This window comes from Phoca vitulina, unplaced genomic scaffold, assembly GCF_004348235.1.
Source record: "Phoca vitulina isolate PV1807 unplaced genomic scaffold, GSC_HSeal_1.0 scaffold5, whole genome shotgun sequence".
In the NCBI taxonomy this organism is placed as follows: Eukaryota; Metazoa; Chordata; class Mammalia; order Carnivora; family Phocidae; genus Phoca; species Phoca vitulina.
The window spans coordinates 57,480,383-57,500,361 of NW_022589708.1; the positions used below are offsets into that span (position 1 = coordinate 57,480,383).

General features: G+C 36.9%; 1 protein-coding gene across 1 annotated transcript; it reads right to left on the bottom strand.

The window, feature by feature from the left end:
* Positions 1-3,195: 3,195 nt before the first annotated feature.
* MED4 (mediator complex subunit 4) lies at positions 3,196-19,741 on the bottom strand. The gene is made up of 7 exons (XM_032403026.1): positions 19,563-19,741; positions 15,590-15,656; positions 11,529-11,699; positions 8,980-9,037; positions 7,667-7,753; positions 5,887-6,018; positions 3,196-4,090 (listed from the first exon to the last, which is right to left on the bottom strand). The coding sequence occupies exons 1-7, from the start codon at positions 19,685-19,687 to the stop codon at positions 3,918-3,920; spliced, it is 813 nt and encodes a 270-aa protein (XP_032258917.1). The 5' UTR covers positions 19,688-19,741; the 3' UTR covers positions 3,196-3,917.
* Positions 19,742-19,979: the final 238 nt, after the last annotated feature.

The window sequence follows — 19,979 nt, forward strand, 5'->3', positions numbered from 1 at the left end:
GTTTTCAATGACAGAGAAATGAGTGATGTTGGGTGAATGGGAATATGCTACCCCTTAATATGCCATTTTGGCATGATTAACTTTAATTAAAGTTACTTAAGAAAGAGCCAGTGCAGGGACATTCTGACCCTCCTTTGTCTGCCTGAAAGCAGGAAATAAATCTCCCATGTGAAAGGTACCCTTCTTATATACCAGGAGTTAGAGAGACATGCTTATCACCAGAGATAGGGAATTTAGCAATGAGAAGACTGTATAAACAAATACTGTTACTTCTTCACTAATTTATTACCCCAAGCCCAAAACCCTTTGTCTTGTCAGTTCTGCACAAACTTATTGTTTGTCTAAAAGGTATAAAAGATGCCTGCATTGGGCACTTCTTTGATTTTCATATTTTTATGGGCTCCATATATACAAAATTAAATGTTTTTCTCCGGTTAATCTATGTCAATTTAGTTGTTAGATCAGCCAAAGAACCTAGAAGAAGGGAAAAATTTTCTGCCCCGACATGGGGCATGCTCATTTTAATAAAGGTACAATGTACGTGAGTCTCAGACTTACAACAGGATCAAAGAGTTAAATTTTCAGTGTGGGAAAAACAGCAATCCAAAAAGCATGACATTTCTTGTTTTTTGTTTAAAAATTAATGCTAACTTTTGGGGCACCTGGGTGGCACAGTTGGTTGAGCATCTGACTCTTGGTTTCCACTCAGGTCGTGATCTCAGGCTCGTGAGATTGAGCCCCGTGTTGAGCTCTGTATGTCGGGCTCTGTGCTCAGCATGGAGTCCGCTTGAGACTCTCTGTCCCTCTCCTTCTGCCCTGCCCCCTTGCTTTCAAATAAATGAATCTTAAAAAAAATTAGTGTAAGTAAATAATAAAAATTTAGGCAAACTTTGATGAGACCCAAGTGTTTGAATATAACATTTTTGGTCATAGTATCTTTAACTGATCATAATATCTTTAAATAACACCCATATATGTATTTATTGATTTTTGAAGACCATTCTGGTCTGTGCTACAACTCTTGGGAGTTTCTTTTACCTTCCTTTGAGAAGTCAGGGTGTTGCAATAAGTGTTGAATTTTGAACTGTGTCCTTATGTTTTATTGTACTTGCCACTATTCGGATTTATCTTACTGATTTGTTTATGGGTGTATTAACTGTCCCCTCCCTTGCCCCTCAGCTTCGTCAAGTGCAGGAAGGCAGGCTCTCACTGTCTTATTCATTGCTGTACACTCAGCACTTGGAAGATGCTCAAACACATGAGGAAGGAAAGGAAAGCAAAGGACAGGATGCAGGGGAGGGGGAGTTAGCCATGGGGGCTCTAGACTACATTGCGAATAGCAAATATTCCTTCACACTGACCCCATGTCAGTCTAGGAGGCTTTTCAACACAGCCAGAAGCACCAGTCAATGGGAGACGAACATGGTTGAAAACTATTCCATATGATCACTAATGCTAATATTCTTTGACTTTATATATCAGAAGGTAAAGTAGCTAAGACATTTAAAATGGAAGTTTCAGCAAAAGATTTAAAAGACAGTATGCCTCATTTAAGGAATGTAAGTACCCACTATGTGGCAACAGATTTCATTCAAATGGCCATAAAATCTGTTGTTACAAAGAAAATCATTTTCCCATACAAACATTGTAATTAGGGAGATACATCCTGGCCAAAGATTTGGTCTCATAAAAACTGCTGAAAAAACTATTTGTTAAAATGATGATACAACAAAATTGTTAATTGAAAATATTGATTAACCAAATACAGTAAAATGGTCTTAAGTGTATAGGTGGCCTAAATAAATATCACGGCCTAAGGAACTGTAACAGAACCCACAAATGTTTGCTAATGTGGGTTCCCACACTTTCTGTGCCTGCCATCCTTGAATCAGACCTTCAGCTGCATCAAAGCCATCTTGCAGAACAGAGTCCAAACTTTTCCATTCCTTGGCATTTTAAAATGGTGTAAAGTTAACTTCTGATGCAGAAAACAAAAGAATGTTAACATACTTAAGCATACTTTAAAAAAACATACTAAAGCAGAAACAGTACAATGAACTTCCATATACCCTACACTCAGATTCCATTAAGTACCAAGACTTTGCCTTATTTGCTTTAGCTCTCTACTTTCCACTCCCTTTTCCTTGGCTGTGTATCATCTATCTATATATTTTTTTTAAATTAGGCAACCAATATTTTACTATACCACGTAATAGACACTGTTATGACTAATTTATGCATATTGGCATACGTTGAATTCACATTAATACAAAATAAACTGAACTGTCAGATAATTTATACTTTATTAGAATTCCAAACTAGGCTACTCATTTCATTCCTTGTATTATTCAAGATACCAATCTAAAAACATAATTTTGTTCCCAGCAAACTGCTGAAATTGGAAGACAAATGTTTTTCTACAGAGGCCATTTTATTAAATACTAAATACTAAATTTTATTAAATACTAAAAAGGAAAAGAAGTTGGAAAAATTGAATTCTCAGTTCATTGCAAGGATGTAGATTACTAAAAACTATATAGCATCTCAGGAAATACATTGTTTTAAAAAATGTATACATGTGGATCTTTAAAAAAGACCAAGAACCTATCCGAAAATATTAATATGATCTCTTGGTAGAAGTTTTATTTTCTCCTTTGTAATTTACTGTATTTGCTAAATGCTCCACTATGAATATTGTATTACTTTTGCAATCTGAAAAAAAATGTAAAAAGTACACAAAGACAAATTGTAGTTGTATAAGCGTATTATTTAAACATGGAGGTTAACCATTAAGTTAAAAGTGGTTAAAAGTGATTCCTTCTGGAAAATGCAGGAAGAGGGAAGGTGAAGGCAAGAGATAGCTTTCCTTCTAAACATTTCAGACAATCCAATCTATTATTCTTAAGATCAGACATTATTATGGTAAGCTTTTTCAGTTACTTAAAAAAAAAACTAGTGGGAAGACTAATGGGAAAAAAAAACACAAAAAGCAACTTCAATTTATTTCTTCTAAGAATGTCAGTATGGGCCTTTGTGAAACCTACTAGTTGTGATTACTAGTTTAGCTGTATGCAGTACATCATGTTCATTCACACTCCAGAGTTCTATTTATGTATAAAATGCAACTGGATTTACAAAAATAATTTCTTACCTACAGTGAAGGCATATTTCAATTAAAAAAAAAAAGCATACAGAGTACAAACAAAAGTGAGTTTATTTACAAAAATTACAATAATTACAGATAGTACAAATTGAAACAATCTCCCCTGTTACTGTAACAGAAGCTACCAGCCTTCACTTTCAAATGAGGGCTTTGTTATTTCAAGGTATGATACACATTCAGTGATCCACTGCCCTTATTCTAAATAATTCCAGGGGCTGATTAGTGGTATGTACATGGGTCATTTCTCTCAACTTTTATTTCCAGAACTACTATGTACAAGTTCAACATAACTACACTATAACAGGGTAGAGCGGCACTGAGTAATTTTTTTTTTCCCCAACAGTAAATTTTGATTATTCTTTAAATATTCACTTAGTGATTTAGAATTGAAACCATGATTTTTGGCTTTAAAAAGAAAGTCCAGTGATTTTTGATGGGTTGCACAATTCCACTATAGCCAGTATTACCTGGCTATTTTTTTACAGGCTTGCAATTGTTTAAGAAACAGAATTCCACAGTATTCTATTCTGTTTTGTTTGTTTTTTAGAGAGGAAGAGTGGTGGGGGAAGGGGCAGAGGGAGAGAGGGAATCTTAAGCAGACTCCACACCCAGCACAGAGCCTGATGCGGGGCTTGATCTCACAACCCTGAAATCGTGACCTGAGCCAAAATCAAGAGTCCAACGCTCAATCGAGCCACCCAAGTGCCCACCCCATATAGTATTCAATTCTGTATGTATTTTGTCTTTTATGTTTTTAATCAGAGTCACTACTGCTGCTAGACGAGTCTGTTGACATAACTTCTACATCATCTTCATTTTCTTTATTATGCCCCGGAGGTTCCAACAAAAAGTCATTACTGTGATTTGGTGGTAACATATTCATTGACATGTCATTTGACTGCCATGGATATTGTGGAGCAAGGACATCTGGAGAAAAGAAAGAAGCATATGTAACAATACTTCTACCAGTAATCAATTTACTTCTTAATTACTCTTCCCTCATGCACAGAATCTGAAGTAAATATTTTTTTTAAGGCCAGGAATCAAAATGTACATTTGGCTAAATTAACAAAGATCAAAGTTATCAAGGAAAAGCATGATGTTTTAATAACTAGAACCTGTGTGTTTTTTTTTAAATCATGCTTCCATCTAAGTAACTTCAGTCAGTTGACCTAATTTTTCTTTTGTAAGACACTGACAATGACAAATCAAATGTTTCTTATATGTATCTATGTAAACTATATGCAGATATATAGTAGGTCATGTATATTATTCTCTCTCTATATTTTAAATAGCTAACATCTACTACACTAAGTATTACAAGTCTAAACTGCCTCTTCAGCTTTAAAACCACTCTTCTCCCTGGACCCTGAAAATGTTTCTCCTTTGCCAGCAGCCACAATGTTAATCTTCGTCAGTAGAGGGCACTGGAGGGACTCTGTAAAGGGAACAGGACTGAGGGATCCGATGCTTCCCTTCTCTCTCCCGTGGTGCCTGGCTGGCAGGGGGACATCAAGCGGTGAGCTCAGACCCTAGCAAGTTACAGTGGCGTGTAAGTCTCACCATCACCCTAAAGGTGGCTTCCCAGCAAGGCTCCCTGGAACCCTAGTGGATAATTTCCTGCTTGCCGGCTCCAGCCTGTGAATAACCTCATCTAACTTCTCTGCCATCCCGTGAGCCACAGCTACACCCTCCTGAGGGTGCCACGGTATGAACTGAGGATAGGGGTGGGAGAAGCCTCTTCTCAGTGGGTCCCTTCCTTGGGTACTCTGCCTGGTCCTAGTAGTAGCTGCTCCCCACTTCTCTTATTACTGTATTTTTTAAAAACAGTTCTCTTTACCCTTTAGTAGTTAGTATCTTGTTACTAATTAATACTTTTTAAAATTTTCCTTGTTCATATTGCCTCCTGACTGGACTGTTGACTGGCATGTAATATGGAATAATCAAAATGAGAAAAATGCAAAGATATCAAGGGAAACTAAGGCACAGTGAGTTCTCAAGTTTGTACTTTCGTTAAAATGATGTTTACAAAGCATTCTTAACACAGGAACATCTTTACAATAAAATGTGAAGCAGAAAAGCATTATCTAGAGCATGTTTTTAACTGTAAAAAATAAGAGAAAAAATGAAATAGGTGAAATACTAAAAGTGATTGCTCAAAAAAACCAGTTTATACTTTTTAAATGTTCTACCAAATCAAAACAAGTCACCTACAAAAGATAAAAGATGGGGAGCATAAGAATAACACAAAACTATACATAAAACTTAAGGAAGGCTGAAATTCAGAATGAACCAAGTCTCACAAAAGTGCTATTTTATTTAGTTATTGAAAAGCCCATAAAAAGCTATTATTCATTTTGTTATTCAATTTGGGAGTTTTTCAGGAGTAGGTTCACTTTGTATTCTTTCTTATTCAGAATATTTCTTATTCTGTTTACACAGTATATTTCACAATTTTAAAAAGCTGTTTAGATTTTAATAAAAGAGAGGCCTAATGCCCGAGGAAAATAACCTATTAACAAATGAGAGAAAAGTCAATTTATTCTAATTTCATGAACTCCAGCTAGAACACTTTTTAAACTAGAGAGCAGGATAATTGGCAGAAAACCCAGCTATTAAAACAAGCTGGGTCTAGAACCCAAACTTGTTCAACAGCCAGATATTCCATCATCATGTCTGCAACACCTTGGTCTGTCTGAGGGCACCATTCTGATTGACATTACCTGGCAATCTGCCTGCCGCAAGTGCATCCCCTGGTAAATGACCGTTAACACCATTAGTGGAAGGATTGTTCATCTGACCCAATAATCCACTTCTCATCTCTAAATCAGTTGGGTATGGTCTCCGTGGGTCCCCTAAAAAAAGACTGCTTTTAACTCAGTCATATGCAAAATAAGCATTAATACGTCTCTGAAGTACTGATTTTCCTTGACTTGCTTTGAAAAACTCAAGACACCCATTTTCAATTTTGGAACAGGAAGGTCATCTTATCAATTGTTATTAAGAGCACAAAATATTAAATTTAAAAATACATGCATTTCTTCTTTGAATCTGTACAGTAATATACTATTATCTCTACAAAAAAAAAAAAGAGGGGCACCTGGGTAGCTCAGTTGTTAAGCGTCTGCCTTCAGCTCAGGTTGTGATCCCAGGGTCCTGGGATCAAACCCCACATCAGGCTCCCTGTTCAGCAGGAAGCCTACTTCTCCCTCTCCTATTCCCCCTGCTTGTGTTCCCGCTCTCACTGTCTCTCTGTCAAATAAATAAAATCTTTAAAAAAAACAAAAAAAGTCTGCCATTTTAGCAATTGCAGATGACAAATTAAGAAAATTATAATGATCTTCATTCTTCTAACTTACCTGCATTTCCTAATAAGAAAATAACGATACATACTCTGAGAGAATAAATAGATCATGACACTTTTTTTTTTTTTTTACAATGCAGAAAGGACTGGAATGCTTATTTGAAGGACTGTCTAAATTAAAACTTTTCCTAACCAACCTCTTTGATCTTATCATTTAAAGACTAATTCCTAGATCTTTCCAGTGGAGGAGTATCAGGAGCCAATGTTCATTTCTAATCATGAAAGCATACTATTTAGTTTTGGGATGATGAAAACTTGGCAGATTTGGACCAACTTTTTGGTAATATTTCTTACTCACTCCAGATCACTTACCCCCAAAACTGTAAGTTAACCTTAGTGTTTTTAATATAGTAGAATACCACCATCATGAATTGCTGATGTTGAGATACTATCTCCCACTCCTCCCAGAAGACTGCTGCTCAACCTTAGGTCCCTGTCTTATAAATGTTTTATGTACTGTCAATATGTATCGTAGTTTGTTAGTCTTTTTTACTGTTTCTAATTACTCCAGCTATATCCAGTCCCATGTGTTTGCTGTTGGGTGCTCAGTGCTTCACCTTTATCACTGAAGAGTTGGGATTGTCTTGATTCCAAGGCCAGAACCCTTGACAAAACCCCAATGGTTCTAAAAAGTGGGCTTCTGGCCAGCCTGGGTGTTACAGGCATATAAATCTATAACTTTAGAATCATCACATATCATCTTATACTTTTAAACATTAATTTATGATTTTTCTTTAAAAAGGACAGAAACAGGGATGCCTGGGTGGCTCAGCTTAGGTTAAGCAGCTGCCTTCGGCTCAGGTCATGATCTCAGGGTCCTGGGATTGAGCCCCACATGGGGCTTCTCCCTCTCCTCTCCACTTGTGCTCTCTCTCACTCTCTCTCTAATAAATAATAGCTTAAAAAAAAAAAAAAAAGGAAACACAGTCCGTGTGGCAAAAGCTTTGTAGAAAACCAAACTAATAAAACCCATGGCCCACATTATTACTTATAAGATATTAAAGACATGAAAATATATAGCAGATGTTCCTAAGGATAAATACATTCTATATTTAAAGCATTTTCCTATTTTTTAAAAGTACAGTCACCTAAGAATTTTCAAAACCATATACGTCTAATAAAAAGAGAAGTATTTTTACCTGGAACCCAGGTCAGTGGGGCACATACAGCATTACTTGCACTAATCCTATGTGCATACTTAATTATTTCTTCAGAGGAGATGGCACCTCAGAGAGTCAAGAGGAGAGATAACATGTTAGTCTAGTAACTTACAAGTGTATAAACGCATGCCTCATAGTCACGCCTATTTAATTTTAAATTACCTGAAAATAGGATAATCTGAGTTGCCTACCTTCCCTAATACCTAATAATATGTATATTGTTAAACTTAAATCATATAGATTTCCCAACTAAAGAACAAGACATCTAGAAAAAAACAGCTAACAAAGTATCAAATTTGGGACATTAGCATGACTAAGTTCACTAATCTCAATTATTAACTACCATTAAATATTCTTACTGTTCTTAAAGCAACAATGAATACAAAGTAGAGGAAGGAGTGTTTTGTTTTCCAATGACATCTAAACTATTAAATGAGAGCAGCAGTTCACACTATACCACTCAATTGTTGGCTTGATGTGACCCTATGATTATAAGTAGACCTAAGTAGAAACACGTCCACAATATATTCATTAGATTAAAAAAAGTAAGCTGCTAAATAATATGTATAGCATGACCTGATTTTTGTTTTAGAATATACGTACACATATGTATTTGTACTGTTATTATATTTGTATTAAACATCTAAAAAAATGAACACACACCAAACATTAACAGTAGTTATCTGAAACAGGAAAAGAAGAAGAAAGACAACTTTGAGGTGATTAAGGTAAATCATCTACAAATCATTAAAAGCAAGTAACCAAAGTTTTAATTCTAACTTTTAGTACCTAAACTAAAAAATCCAAAATGGAAGTTTTTTAAAGAGAGAAGCGGGACAGGAAAAGAAGGCATGTTGGGCATCTGCACCATTAAATGTGCACATATCCCAAAGCCACATCTAGTTTGGACTTCAGGACACTCTAGTCCCACTCCAGTTGCCCACTGTACATTCTCTTTCACTCTCTGTCCTGTCTTTTAAGATCCAACTCACATCCCACTTGCTTCCAGCTCACAGTTCTCTTCCCTTCTTATAAACTCATTGTCTTTACTGCATATTCAGATACACAGCCATAACTTGCCTTATATTATTGCTTCTTAGAACCTGAAAAAGGTGTGATACCTCCCCAATGATACACAGCACAGTGCTAGCACCTGGCAGACACTTTACGATAAAAATTTAATGGAATCACTTCAACAGCAGCAAATGATTACCAATAACACTCTCATCCATTTCTTGAACCCAAAACTTGGGATTTTTCAGAAAGTCATTCAGTATTTCCACAATACTTACCTTTTCTTGCTTTTTCTATTGATTTGAGTTTTTCTTTTGCTTGGTAAACAGCTGTTGCCTAATTTGAATATTAAAAAAAGAAATATGGTTTATTCTTAACTATATCAAGCAGAATTTTTGGCTTAATTCACAAAATCATTAATCCTATAGGAACAATATGCAAAAGCTGGAAATCCCCACAATTTATTTGTAATGTTCTGAAACACCATTTGGGAATCATTTATTTCAGTTGGTTAAGGAAAGTAATAATATATATTCATGAATCAGTCTTCATTTACAAATTAATTGTTAGAAACAAAGTATAAATTGGATTGTTTACTTTTTTTTAAAGATTTTATTTATTTTTGAGAGAGAGAGAGAGAGAGAGAGAGAGCCCATGAGTGGGGGGAGGGGCAGAGGGAGAAGCAGACTCCCCGCCGAGCAGGGAGCCCGATGCGGGACTCAATCCCAGGACCCTGGGATCATGACCTGAGCTGAAGGCAGACACTTAACCAACTGAGCCACCCAGGAGCCCCTAACATTTTTTTCTTTATGCCTTCTATCGGAAATGCATAAGAGATCCACACCACATACCACTCCCAAAGCATCCTATTCTTGCATTTAGTTCAAGGATAAAATACCAAAATATTTTTTTTCTAGTTTACAAGACACATTCCCGGATTGATAGTCTTACTCATTTATACATTACCATTACCTCCATACTTAAAGACTCCTATAATGAAAACACCCACAACCCCCCAAAACCCCCTGAAAGGTACATTAAAGGGTAAAATGAAGTTAAGCTAAGTATATGCATCCTCAACTATAACACAGTGGTTAAGAGTATGGAGTCAGAGAGAACTAGGTTTAAGTTCCATCTCTCTACTTTTCACTCTTCCTGGGCAAGGTAGTTATTAATTTAAAATTTCGGTTTCTTCATCTGTAAAATGCAATAATGGTACTAACCTAGCATAATTGTTATGAAGACTGAGATAATACATGTAAGCTGCAAACAAGCACAAGGCCTGATGCATAAGTGTTCAATAAATGTTAGTTGCTATTACCTAAATCATAAAATTCAGTCTTTTTACGGTCCTTGTGTTAACTGTCTTTAACTCAATAATTACATTTTTGGAAATCAAATCTAAAGAATGTAATCTGAAATGCAGAAGATAAAAAAGACCTTTCTGCAATGATATTCATCAAAGCATTATTTATAACAGAAAGTTGCAAAGCTAGGCAAAGAGGATACAATATATGAAAAATGCTTAAATTTTAATAAATAATAATAGAAAGCCAGTTAGTAACTAAGCCTACTAATTATGAGATAAAAAATGAAAACCTCTGAAAAAAATAAAATCACTTGTTGTACACCTGAAACTAACGTAACATTATGTGTCAACTAGACTTCAATTTATTTTTTTTTTAATTTTTTTTTAAAGGTTTTATTTATTTATCTGAGAGAGAGAATGGGAGACAGAGAGCATGAGAGGGGGAGGGTCAGAGGGAGAAGCAGACTCCCTGCTGAGCAGGGAGCCTGATGTGGGACCCGATCCCGGGACTCCAGAATCATGACCTGAGCCGAAGGCAGTTGCTTAACCAACTGAGCCACCCAGGTGCCCCAAATAGACTTCAATTTAAAAATCAATTATAAGCCTACTGGAAAATTAAAAAAAAAAAAAAAATACATCTAAGACTGAAATGAAATGCACAAAACTATGAATAAGGGCAATCTGAACAGAGGTACTAACACAATCTTTTCCTCTTCTTTCTACTTTTCTGTATTTTCTGAATATCTTTGGTAAGTATTACTTTCTTAATGGAAAATAGATTTCTTTACATATTTTTTTTTAAAAAAGCATTTACTTGGGGTCATTTCTTCAGCAGGAGTGGTTAATTTACCCTGAACAACTCAGGTTTCTATTTATTGGAGCCCATTTTGACACATTTTGAAGATTCAACAGGGATAAAGTTTCCAGCAATGTCTGGTCCATATGAGAATCAAACTCAGCTGTTTCTGTAATACCACCATATAACAATTACATTAGTTAGTATTTAGTGAAATAACTGGGCAAATAATAGCAAAGAAATTGCTTTTTTGAAACAGTAGCCAAGAACAAGAAGAACAAAAAACTAGAGTCCTTGACATATGCCCAAATCCCACCTAGTTTAGAATGGAAGACTAAATAAGTTAATGTAAATTTTAATCAATTTTTAAAATTGATACATACTTCCACTGATTTCAAAATATTTTTAAAAGCTGAGGTAAAGATTTAGACTACTAATAACTGAAAACTTCTAACAGGACAGGATAAAAGTATGACTTCCCAGTTCTATTAATGCAATCCTGTGAAATCTTTAAATAATGAAAATATGGTTCAAAAATAATGCAGACTATCTAAAAACATTAAGTAAAATAGGGAATGACAATGGCCTTTCATTTAACCAAACTGACAAGTTGTCGCTTTTAGACTTGGAAAGTCAAGTTTTCTGCCACTTCAAAATACTTTCAGATTTCTTTTTCAGAAATAGATTAATATCCTTTTTTACCTTATCTTCTATCAACTTACCAGTATTTGTTCTGCTTCCTTTAGCTGTTTTTGTAGTTGCTGAATATCACTGTCTCTCTTCTCCACTTCCTTTTCTAAAACTTGCATTTCATGATGGATTTTTCCCTGATTCAGTGCCAATTTCATCAGTTCTTGAAATTCCCCATCTCTGTGAATTAACAACTCCAGGACCTGTCAGATAACAGTTGATTAAAGCAGACAGCAGAATAATGAAAAGTGACATTCCAACGAATCCACATGTGAATTCGCTAGGCTGTAAAATTTTAATACCTTCAAAGTATTATTCTAATCAATGTTAAGAATAAAAATAACCTACCTATGATTATTTTGGAAAACAGATTAATATCAAGACTTTCTACTTTTTCTAATTATATGCTATTCTTTCATACAAACAAGTCTTCAGAACTACCAATATGCCAAAATGAGGTTTATTCATTTCCCAGGTAAGATAAAATTTTAAAGTTTTTCCTTAAAAATATAATGTAATGGAGGTTCCCCCAAAATCTTGTATTTGAGATGATTTTAGTTAACACCAACAACTTTAAAAAATTTCTACAAAATAAAGTCTGATTAAAAAATGGGCAAAGAAACTGAACAGACATTTTTCCAAAGACATACAAATGACCAAAGGTACATGAAAAGGTGCTCAACATCACTAAGCATCAAAACCACAATTGGATATCACTTCACACCAGTTACTAAGGCTATAATCAAAAAAAACAAGACATAAGAAGAGGGCAAAGATGTGGAGAAAAGAGAACCCTTGTGCACTGATGGTGGGAATGGTAACTGGTGCAACCACTATGGAAAAACAGTATTGAAATTACTTAGAAAGTTAAAAACAGAACTACCATATGATCCAGCAATTCCACTTCTGGGTACTTATCAGAAGGAAATGAAATTATTATCTCAGAAAGATATAGGCACCCACACATTCACTGCATTATTTACAATAGCCAGGACATGAAAAAAAACTAACCGTCCATCAATATATGAATGGATAAAGAAAATGTGCTATGTATTTTTTTTCAGTTTTTATTTACATTCCAGTTAGTAATAATACAGTGTAATATTAGTTTCAGGGGTACAATATAGTGTACAATATACACTTCCACATACTACCCAGTGCTCATCAGAGTGCATTCCTTAATCCCCATCACCTATTTCACCTATCCCCCCTTCCCACTTCCCATCTGGTAACCATCACTTTGTTCTCTACAGTTAAGAGTCTGTTTCTTGGTTTCCCTCTCCTTTTTCCCCGCTACGATCATTTGTTTTGTTTTTTAAATTCCACATATGAGGGACGCCTGGGTGGCTCCTCAGTCGGTTAAGTGTCTGCCTTCGGCTCAGGTCATGATTCCAGGATCCTGGGATCCAGTCCCGCATTGGGCTCCTTACTCAGCGGGGGAGCCTACTTCTCTGCCTGCTGCTCCCCCTGCTTGCACGCTCACTGACAAATAAATAATATCTTTTAAAAAAATTCCACATATGAGCAAAATCATATGGTATTTGTCTTTCTCTGACTGCCTTATTTCACTCAGCATAATACTCTCTAGCTCCATCCAAGTTGCTGCAAATGGCAAGATTTCATTCTTTTTTATGGCTGAGTAATATTCCATTGTGTGCGCACGTGCGTGTGTGTATGTATGTGTAAATACCACCTCTTTATCCATTCATCAGTTGACGAACATTTGGGCTTTTTCCATAATTTGGCTATCGCTGATAATGCTGCTATAAATACTGGGTACCTATATCTCTTCGAATTAGTAGAAAATGTGGAATGTATATACACACAGAGAGAAATATTATTCAGCCATAAAAAAGAAGGAAATCTTGCCATTTGTGATAACATGGATGGACCCTGAGGACATTATATTAAGTGAAATAAATCAGACGAAAACAAATACTGCATGATCTCACTTGCACGTGGAATCTAAAAAAGCCAAATTCATAGAAAAAGAAATCAGACTGGTGGTTGCCAGGGAGGGGGGTGGGCAAAATGGGTGAAGATGATCAAAAGGTACAAACTTCCAGTTATAAGATCAGTAGGTTCTGGGGATATAATGTACAGAAACCGTGACAACAGTTAACAATACTGCATTGTATACTTGAAAGCCGCTAAGCTTAGCAACTTTAAAAAAGTTCTTAAAAATGTACAGAGAAAAAATGGAATAGAAGTTTTCCAAAGACACCCAAATCACCAATAGGTACATAAAAAGGTGCCATGGTTTCCTGTCATCTTCTTAAAAGTTCTTATCACAAGAAAAAAAAAAAACTATAACTATGTGAGGTGATGTATGTTAACTAAACTTATTGTTGAATCATTTCACAATACATATATATATCAAATCATCATGTTGTATGTCTTAAACTAATGCAATGTTATATTTCTACTATATCTCAATTAAACTGGAAAATTAAAATAAAAAACCCCAAAGCGCTAAACAGGATACAAAGACATTATGACAAAATGCACAATTTTTTTAAAGTTACAAAATTGTATATAATCAACTATGATAGCAAATAAATGAGCAAAGTATTAAACTATAATGTAAGGAAACTTGACAATATAATTATAGTAAATGCTTCATAATGGCTATCTCAGAGTTGAACTGATCTCAGAAATACTTTTATGGTAAATGTATGATGCTTAAAAAACTTTTACAGTTACACATCTGTGCTATTATGTTCAAGAAAATATATGACTCATATTAAACCTGTGACGTCATGCACAGTATTGCTTTATGATGAAGATGGTTTAAAAAAGAGCAATTTCCAGAAATAGTAAATAAATTTTCAAATGGGCACATCCCACTAATATTTAATAGTTTCAATGAAAATTATACAGGAATTCACAGTACTAAGTATAAGGTTTAATTCTGTCCTGCGGTGGTGATGATAAGAACTATCTATTAATAAGCTCTTCCTATGTGTACTTAACATGCACTATCATAAATCCTCATAACAACCTTATGTGATAAGGCACTGTTATTTTTTAAGCAGGAGAACTGCTACTCCTTACAAAGTGTAAGAAAGGTTAGTGCTGATTGGGCAGGTCTTAGTTATGACCTACTGAATAATCTGTACCTCTGGCAAGCTTATAATAAGTGCCTAGGAAGTAAAGTCAAAACTTGTATTTCATTTTGCTCATTTTGTAATAAATCCTTATTTAATTTCACAGGTATTCATCAATAAAGTATCTGAGACTGGCATTCCTCTATTAACATATTTCTCTATAAGCTTTTTCTAAAAACTAAACAACATAGAAAAAATAACTTTAATATCCCCAAAATTACCAACTTTTACTACTTGTAGCTTTATCTAATCCCTCCTCTCCACCTGAGGGGATTAATCTTTGAAGAAAAAAGTTTTATGATACTTCTCTATTGACAGTCAATCAAATTTCTCTGCCCTTAAAACATATCATAAGATAAAATTAAGATAATGATGGGGCACAGAGCTATCTCATATCATTAAAAAGGTTAATCCTTCCCAGCTGTTTTAATTTTTTTAAAAATTATGGTAAAAAAACACGTAAAATGACATTTACCCTCTTAATAAGTTTTTGGATCAGAAAAAAAATTTGCGCACTGTAGAAAATTACAAAGCACAGAAAGGAATAAAGAAAATAAAAACTTGTAAACTTAACATCCACAAAATAACTTCTATTAACAGTTGCATGCTCTTTTATTTCTGTTCATTTTCAAGTTGCATTAGGGGAACCAAGCCTATAATAAAAGGTTACCTTATGAGAGCATTAATTTTTTTTCTTTCAAGTATTGTTTTAATCTCCATTTAACAAGCTTTGTTGGTTAATTCAAAAGACAAAAATGAATAAACTAGAACTATAAGAGAAAATAATACTGCTAAACCCTTAAGCAGCTATTTTCTTTTTAAGCAGTGTTACCTAACGTAAGTTATTCAAAGAAAATACCAATTTAAAAGCTGTCATTAATTTAACAGAATCCAATCTTCCTGTTCTCATACAAAGTAAGTGTAAATAGGGAAATTGCAGAAATTATGGGGATTTCTTGTTTGTAATTTAAAAAGAAGCCACTTACCTGGTTTTCCTCATCAGGTGGCAACAACTTTTGGTTTCTTGAAATTGCCAACATTTCTATAAGTTCTCTAAAAAAGAAAAACCAAAAACCAAAACATCTTTGCAAAATAAATACAATAGAAACTATCAACAGATCTCTACCTAACTGAATTGCTGGATTCATGGTACCCACAGCATGCTGAGTATTCACAGCCCCTGCCCCACAGTGACTGTGCACTTGGGCTCTCACCAGCAAGACTCAGTTGTGTTTGTTACCAGACCCATTTATGCAAGATTTACTTACTACTATAATTACATAAATATCCAGTACATAAATACCAATGAAATATGACTGTCAACAGAAAAGAGTTGTTTCCATAAAACACCCACTTACACTGGGTGGAGTCAGGGAAGGCTTCTCTAAGAAAAGCCAGCCATGAATAACAATGTTTGTAACTACATAGCTAGTTCAGGGGCCCAAAGATGGGTTTGAGGAAGTGTGGCCAGAATACAGTAGTAGGTACTGGGGAGCAGGATACAAAATGAGGACATGGGTAGTTAGGGAAGGGGCCAGATCATGTTAGGGCCTTGCAGGTCACGGGAAAGGACCAGTATTTCATTCCAGGTACAATGAGAAGTGACTGGATCTTTTTAAACAGGGAGATGACATGAACTGATTTATGTTTTTAAGCAACCTGCTAAGCTATCTGGGGAACGGATTTTAAGAGGGCTAGAATGGAAATCAAGTTAAGTGGCTTCTGTAGTGTTCCAGGCAAAAGATGATATTGGCTTTGACTAGATCCTAGCCACTAGGATTTAGTAATGGAAACAGGTGAAACATGTACAGACTCAAATATATTTTGGAGGTAGAGCTGACAGGACTTGCTGATGGATTAAACAGACATTTTACGAAAACAGCGTGTTATATTAACCTTTTTCTTTACCCCATAGATGAGATATAAACAGTTGAGAACCTCTGGTCTACATAAAGGCTAGTTTCAGGGGTGGGGGTGGTGGGGATGGGAGGTACAGTGGGAGATGTGGAATGAGCCTTTTTCTGCCTTTCTTGCAAATCTGGGACTAGAAATCCACAGAAAACCTTAAAAGAGCTTGCCTTAGACACAAGAGTACAGTGGGAAGGAAAAAGCTGTAAGACTTAGTGCTGTTCAGTAGCAGTCTAGAGCAAAGTGAAAACTTCTGTCCTCCCCAATGGTAAAAAGAGGCTGAAGGAACCCCTGAGCCCACTCACTGGTTACAGGTGTGGGAGAGAGAGCCCTGTCCCGCTACAGAAGCAGCTGTACTCCTGGCATATCAAATTAGAATCCATCCACAATTCCCCACAGAAATATAATTTACATGGGGGTTAAATCGCATATTATTAATGGTACTACACTTCAGGTAAATTATAGATAAACAGATTAATAGGCTGGTGTGGAAACCTCAAGACTCCTATCAACATGGTTTCTGGAAGACAATTGAGTTCTGAGTCACAAACATGTTAAGAAAAACTTGTAGACTATAATTTGTGTTTCTATTTTTAAAATTCCTCCAAAGACTACCTTATTCTTTCACATTTTACAAAGTAACAAATATACCGATATTCCCTCTCCTTCTGCCCCTCCCCTGCTCATGCTCTTGCACTCTCAAATAAAAAAATATAATAAAATAAGTTCCTCCAAAGACTACCTCATTCTATCACGTTTTACAAAGTAATAAATATACTGAAAAGCTATATAACCAGGTAACAGTAGAAAATATATCCTAAATTTCAAACCCACTATTTTCTAAAGTCAAGAGGTTACATTAGTTTTTCTTTCCAATTTTTCATAAAAAATGCAAACAAGAGAAAAATTTCATTAAGAGGATAATGACGAATTTCACAGATCACAGAAGCAGTAAATGCAGCTATATCTGATTGCTAACATAATGGGATTTTTTCTGAAAGCCAATCACACTGGCATAGCCTCATTCTGTGAAGTCTCAGTAAGTCTTAGGTGGCCAAGCACAAAGTGACATCTCTTCCACTACCACCACCAACCATCTCCAGGGTCACAAAAGAGGTAAATTTTCACTCACTTACTGTCACCCAGTCTTTCTTTAGAGATGAACAATAACATGACGGATTAAGTCAGGAGAAAATCAGAGGAAAAGAAAAACAAACTTTTAAAGTAACGCTTATTACCAGGCCGCAAGGACCCCCAAGAAAGAAGAAGCTTATCTCCAATTTGTCAACAGATTAGTAAGGACTGCAAATCAATGAGAAATCAAAAGTGTAAAGCATTCCTGGGGAAAGGGCAATAGAACTACAGCTTCTTTTAGAGAAAGCAAAAGAGAACTCAGCACAACTAATCATGCACAACTACAAAGCTCAAGTGGGGAAGTTTCAGAAACAGATTCTTGATACATTTCATCAAACAGAAAATGCTATACTCAGGAATTAAGGAAACAATCAAAGAGGGAGAAAGATAAACTGGTCAATTTACAAGACAATTTCAATTTGGTCTCAAATTAACACAACTGATAAATTATTTAATCATGCTATCTCAAGCGAAGAGTACATGACTATCCCGTATATGCACTCGGGCAGGTACCAACAGCAGCAGGAAAACACACCTCAGATACACAGAGCTATAGCCAAATAATCCAGAGCCAAGATCTTAAGGTTGACTACCGAGTTGTCCAATGTCAGAAGAAATTTTCAAAGACCATTACCCTGTATGCATAGGTTCAAAAAACAGTCTCCGAACTTGATGAGTATGAAATACATACCAGGGTCACAAAACAGACAAATTATGTTACAGCAAGTAAACTCAGAGAAGAAACGAATTTACTGGGCTCCAGAGTAAAAGGGTGAGAAGTAATAGTTCATTAAATATACTAAGGCAAAGATCTGACATTCAAAGACCAAGATTCACCCAGAACAAAAAGCAGCAGACATTACTTCCCAAAGGGGGTGTCACTTCTTCAGAAATAAACATATTTACAGAAAAGTGGCACACTAAGCTAGACATTTGGACTTTATCTCACTGGGCAACGGGAACCTACCAAATATTTTAAAGCAGAAAAGTGATACGAGAAGTCTTTTAAAAAGATAGCCCTGCTGTTGGGCAATATAGAAAGTGCAGAAGCATAAAGACAAGTCGGGAGGCTGCATCAAAAGATAGGACGGTGGGGATGGGAACAAGAGGTCAAATCTGAGCAACATTTTAGGAGGAAGAAGCAAAACAATTTCAACATCCAAGTGAATGTGAGAGAGTTAAAGAAGGCTTCAACTTGACAAACTACCATGAACGATGGCAGAGTTAAGAGGAATGACATCCCATTTCTTCTACCTCTTCCATACTCGCTGCACTCCAGCCATCCCAAACTTGGAACTGCACCAAGTCGCGCGTGCTCATGCCTCCAGGCGTTTGCACCTGCTCTTCCAGCTACCTGCCGCCTACAGAGTGCGGTGAACTCATTCTTCCCATGCAGTCCTTTCTCCAGGAAGCCTGCCCTGACTACAACTGAGACAGGCACCTATAGTCCTCAAGTTCCAGTAACCCGGGGCGCACGCCTCTGATTAAAAACGCACCAGAGTGTCTGTTTACGTCTGTCTCTGCCCCTTGACACTGGGCTGCTCTATGTCCGCATCTAGTCTCCCCCTCACTACTGTCTCCCAGCGTCTGGGACCCGGGGGGGGGGGGTTCCTTAAACATCTGTCGAGAGTTCGTGGACAAAGGTACTCACACCTGGCGACCTCTAAGGTCCGCTACGATTCTGACAGTGTCGGGGTTCCAGGGTCACTGTCATTACTAAAATGTCCTCTAAGGGGGGGAAATGCCATCTCGGAGTCCCGGAAGGTTGCGGACGTCAAGTCCACCATACTCGTGCACCGTCTTTGGGGGCGCGGCCTCCCCCGCGGAGCCCCAGGAACGAGCCCCAGGCAGGCGCGGCCGATCCACAGTCAGTCCTGCCGGCCCAGCCCAGTCAGGTCCTCAGACCGACGGCATTACCTCGACAAAACTTCCAGATCTTCCAGCGCAGACAGCAGCCGCTCTCGCGTGCTGTTACCGCCGGCCGCTCCAGAGCCGCCTCCCGGCCGCTCCTTCTCCTTCTCTCCACTCGAAGACGCCGCCATCTTCCCCACAGGCCCGCAGCCGGAGACTGCGCAGCTGAGCACCGGCGAGGAGAGGCGGGCTCCGGAGGCGGAAGCAAGGGTCACCGAGGCGGGGGAGGGAAAGAGGCCAAGGCCACAGCGCCCCCTATGCGCCTGGAGATGCACTGCGGGCGGCGGCGCCATCTGATGGGCCAGCGAGGGGTTCTCAGGTCCAACCCAGGGAGGAGAGCCAGAGAACAGGCAGGCACAACGCGTTCGGGTTGCCCTGCGCCTTATGGTTTTCAAGTAGGAATGGGAGGCTCAACGGATTTTA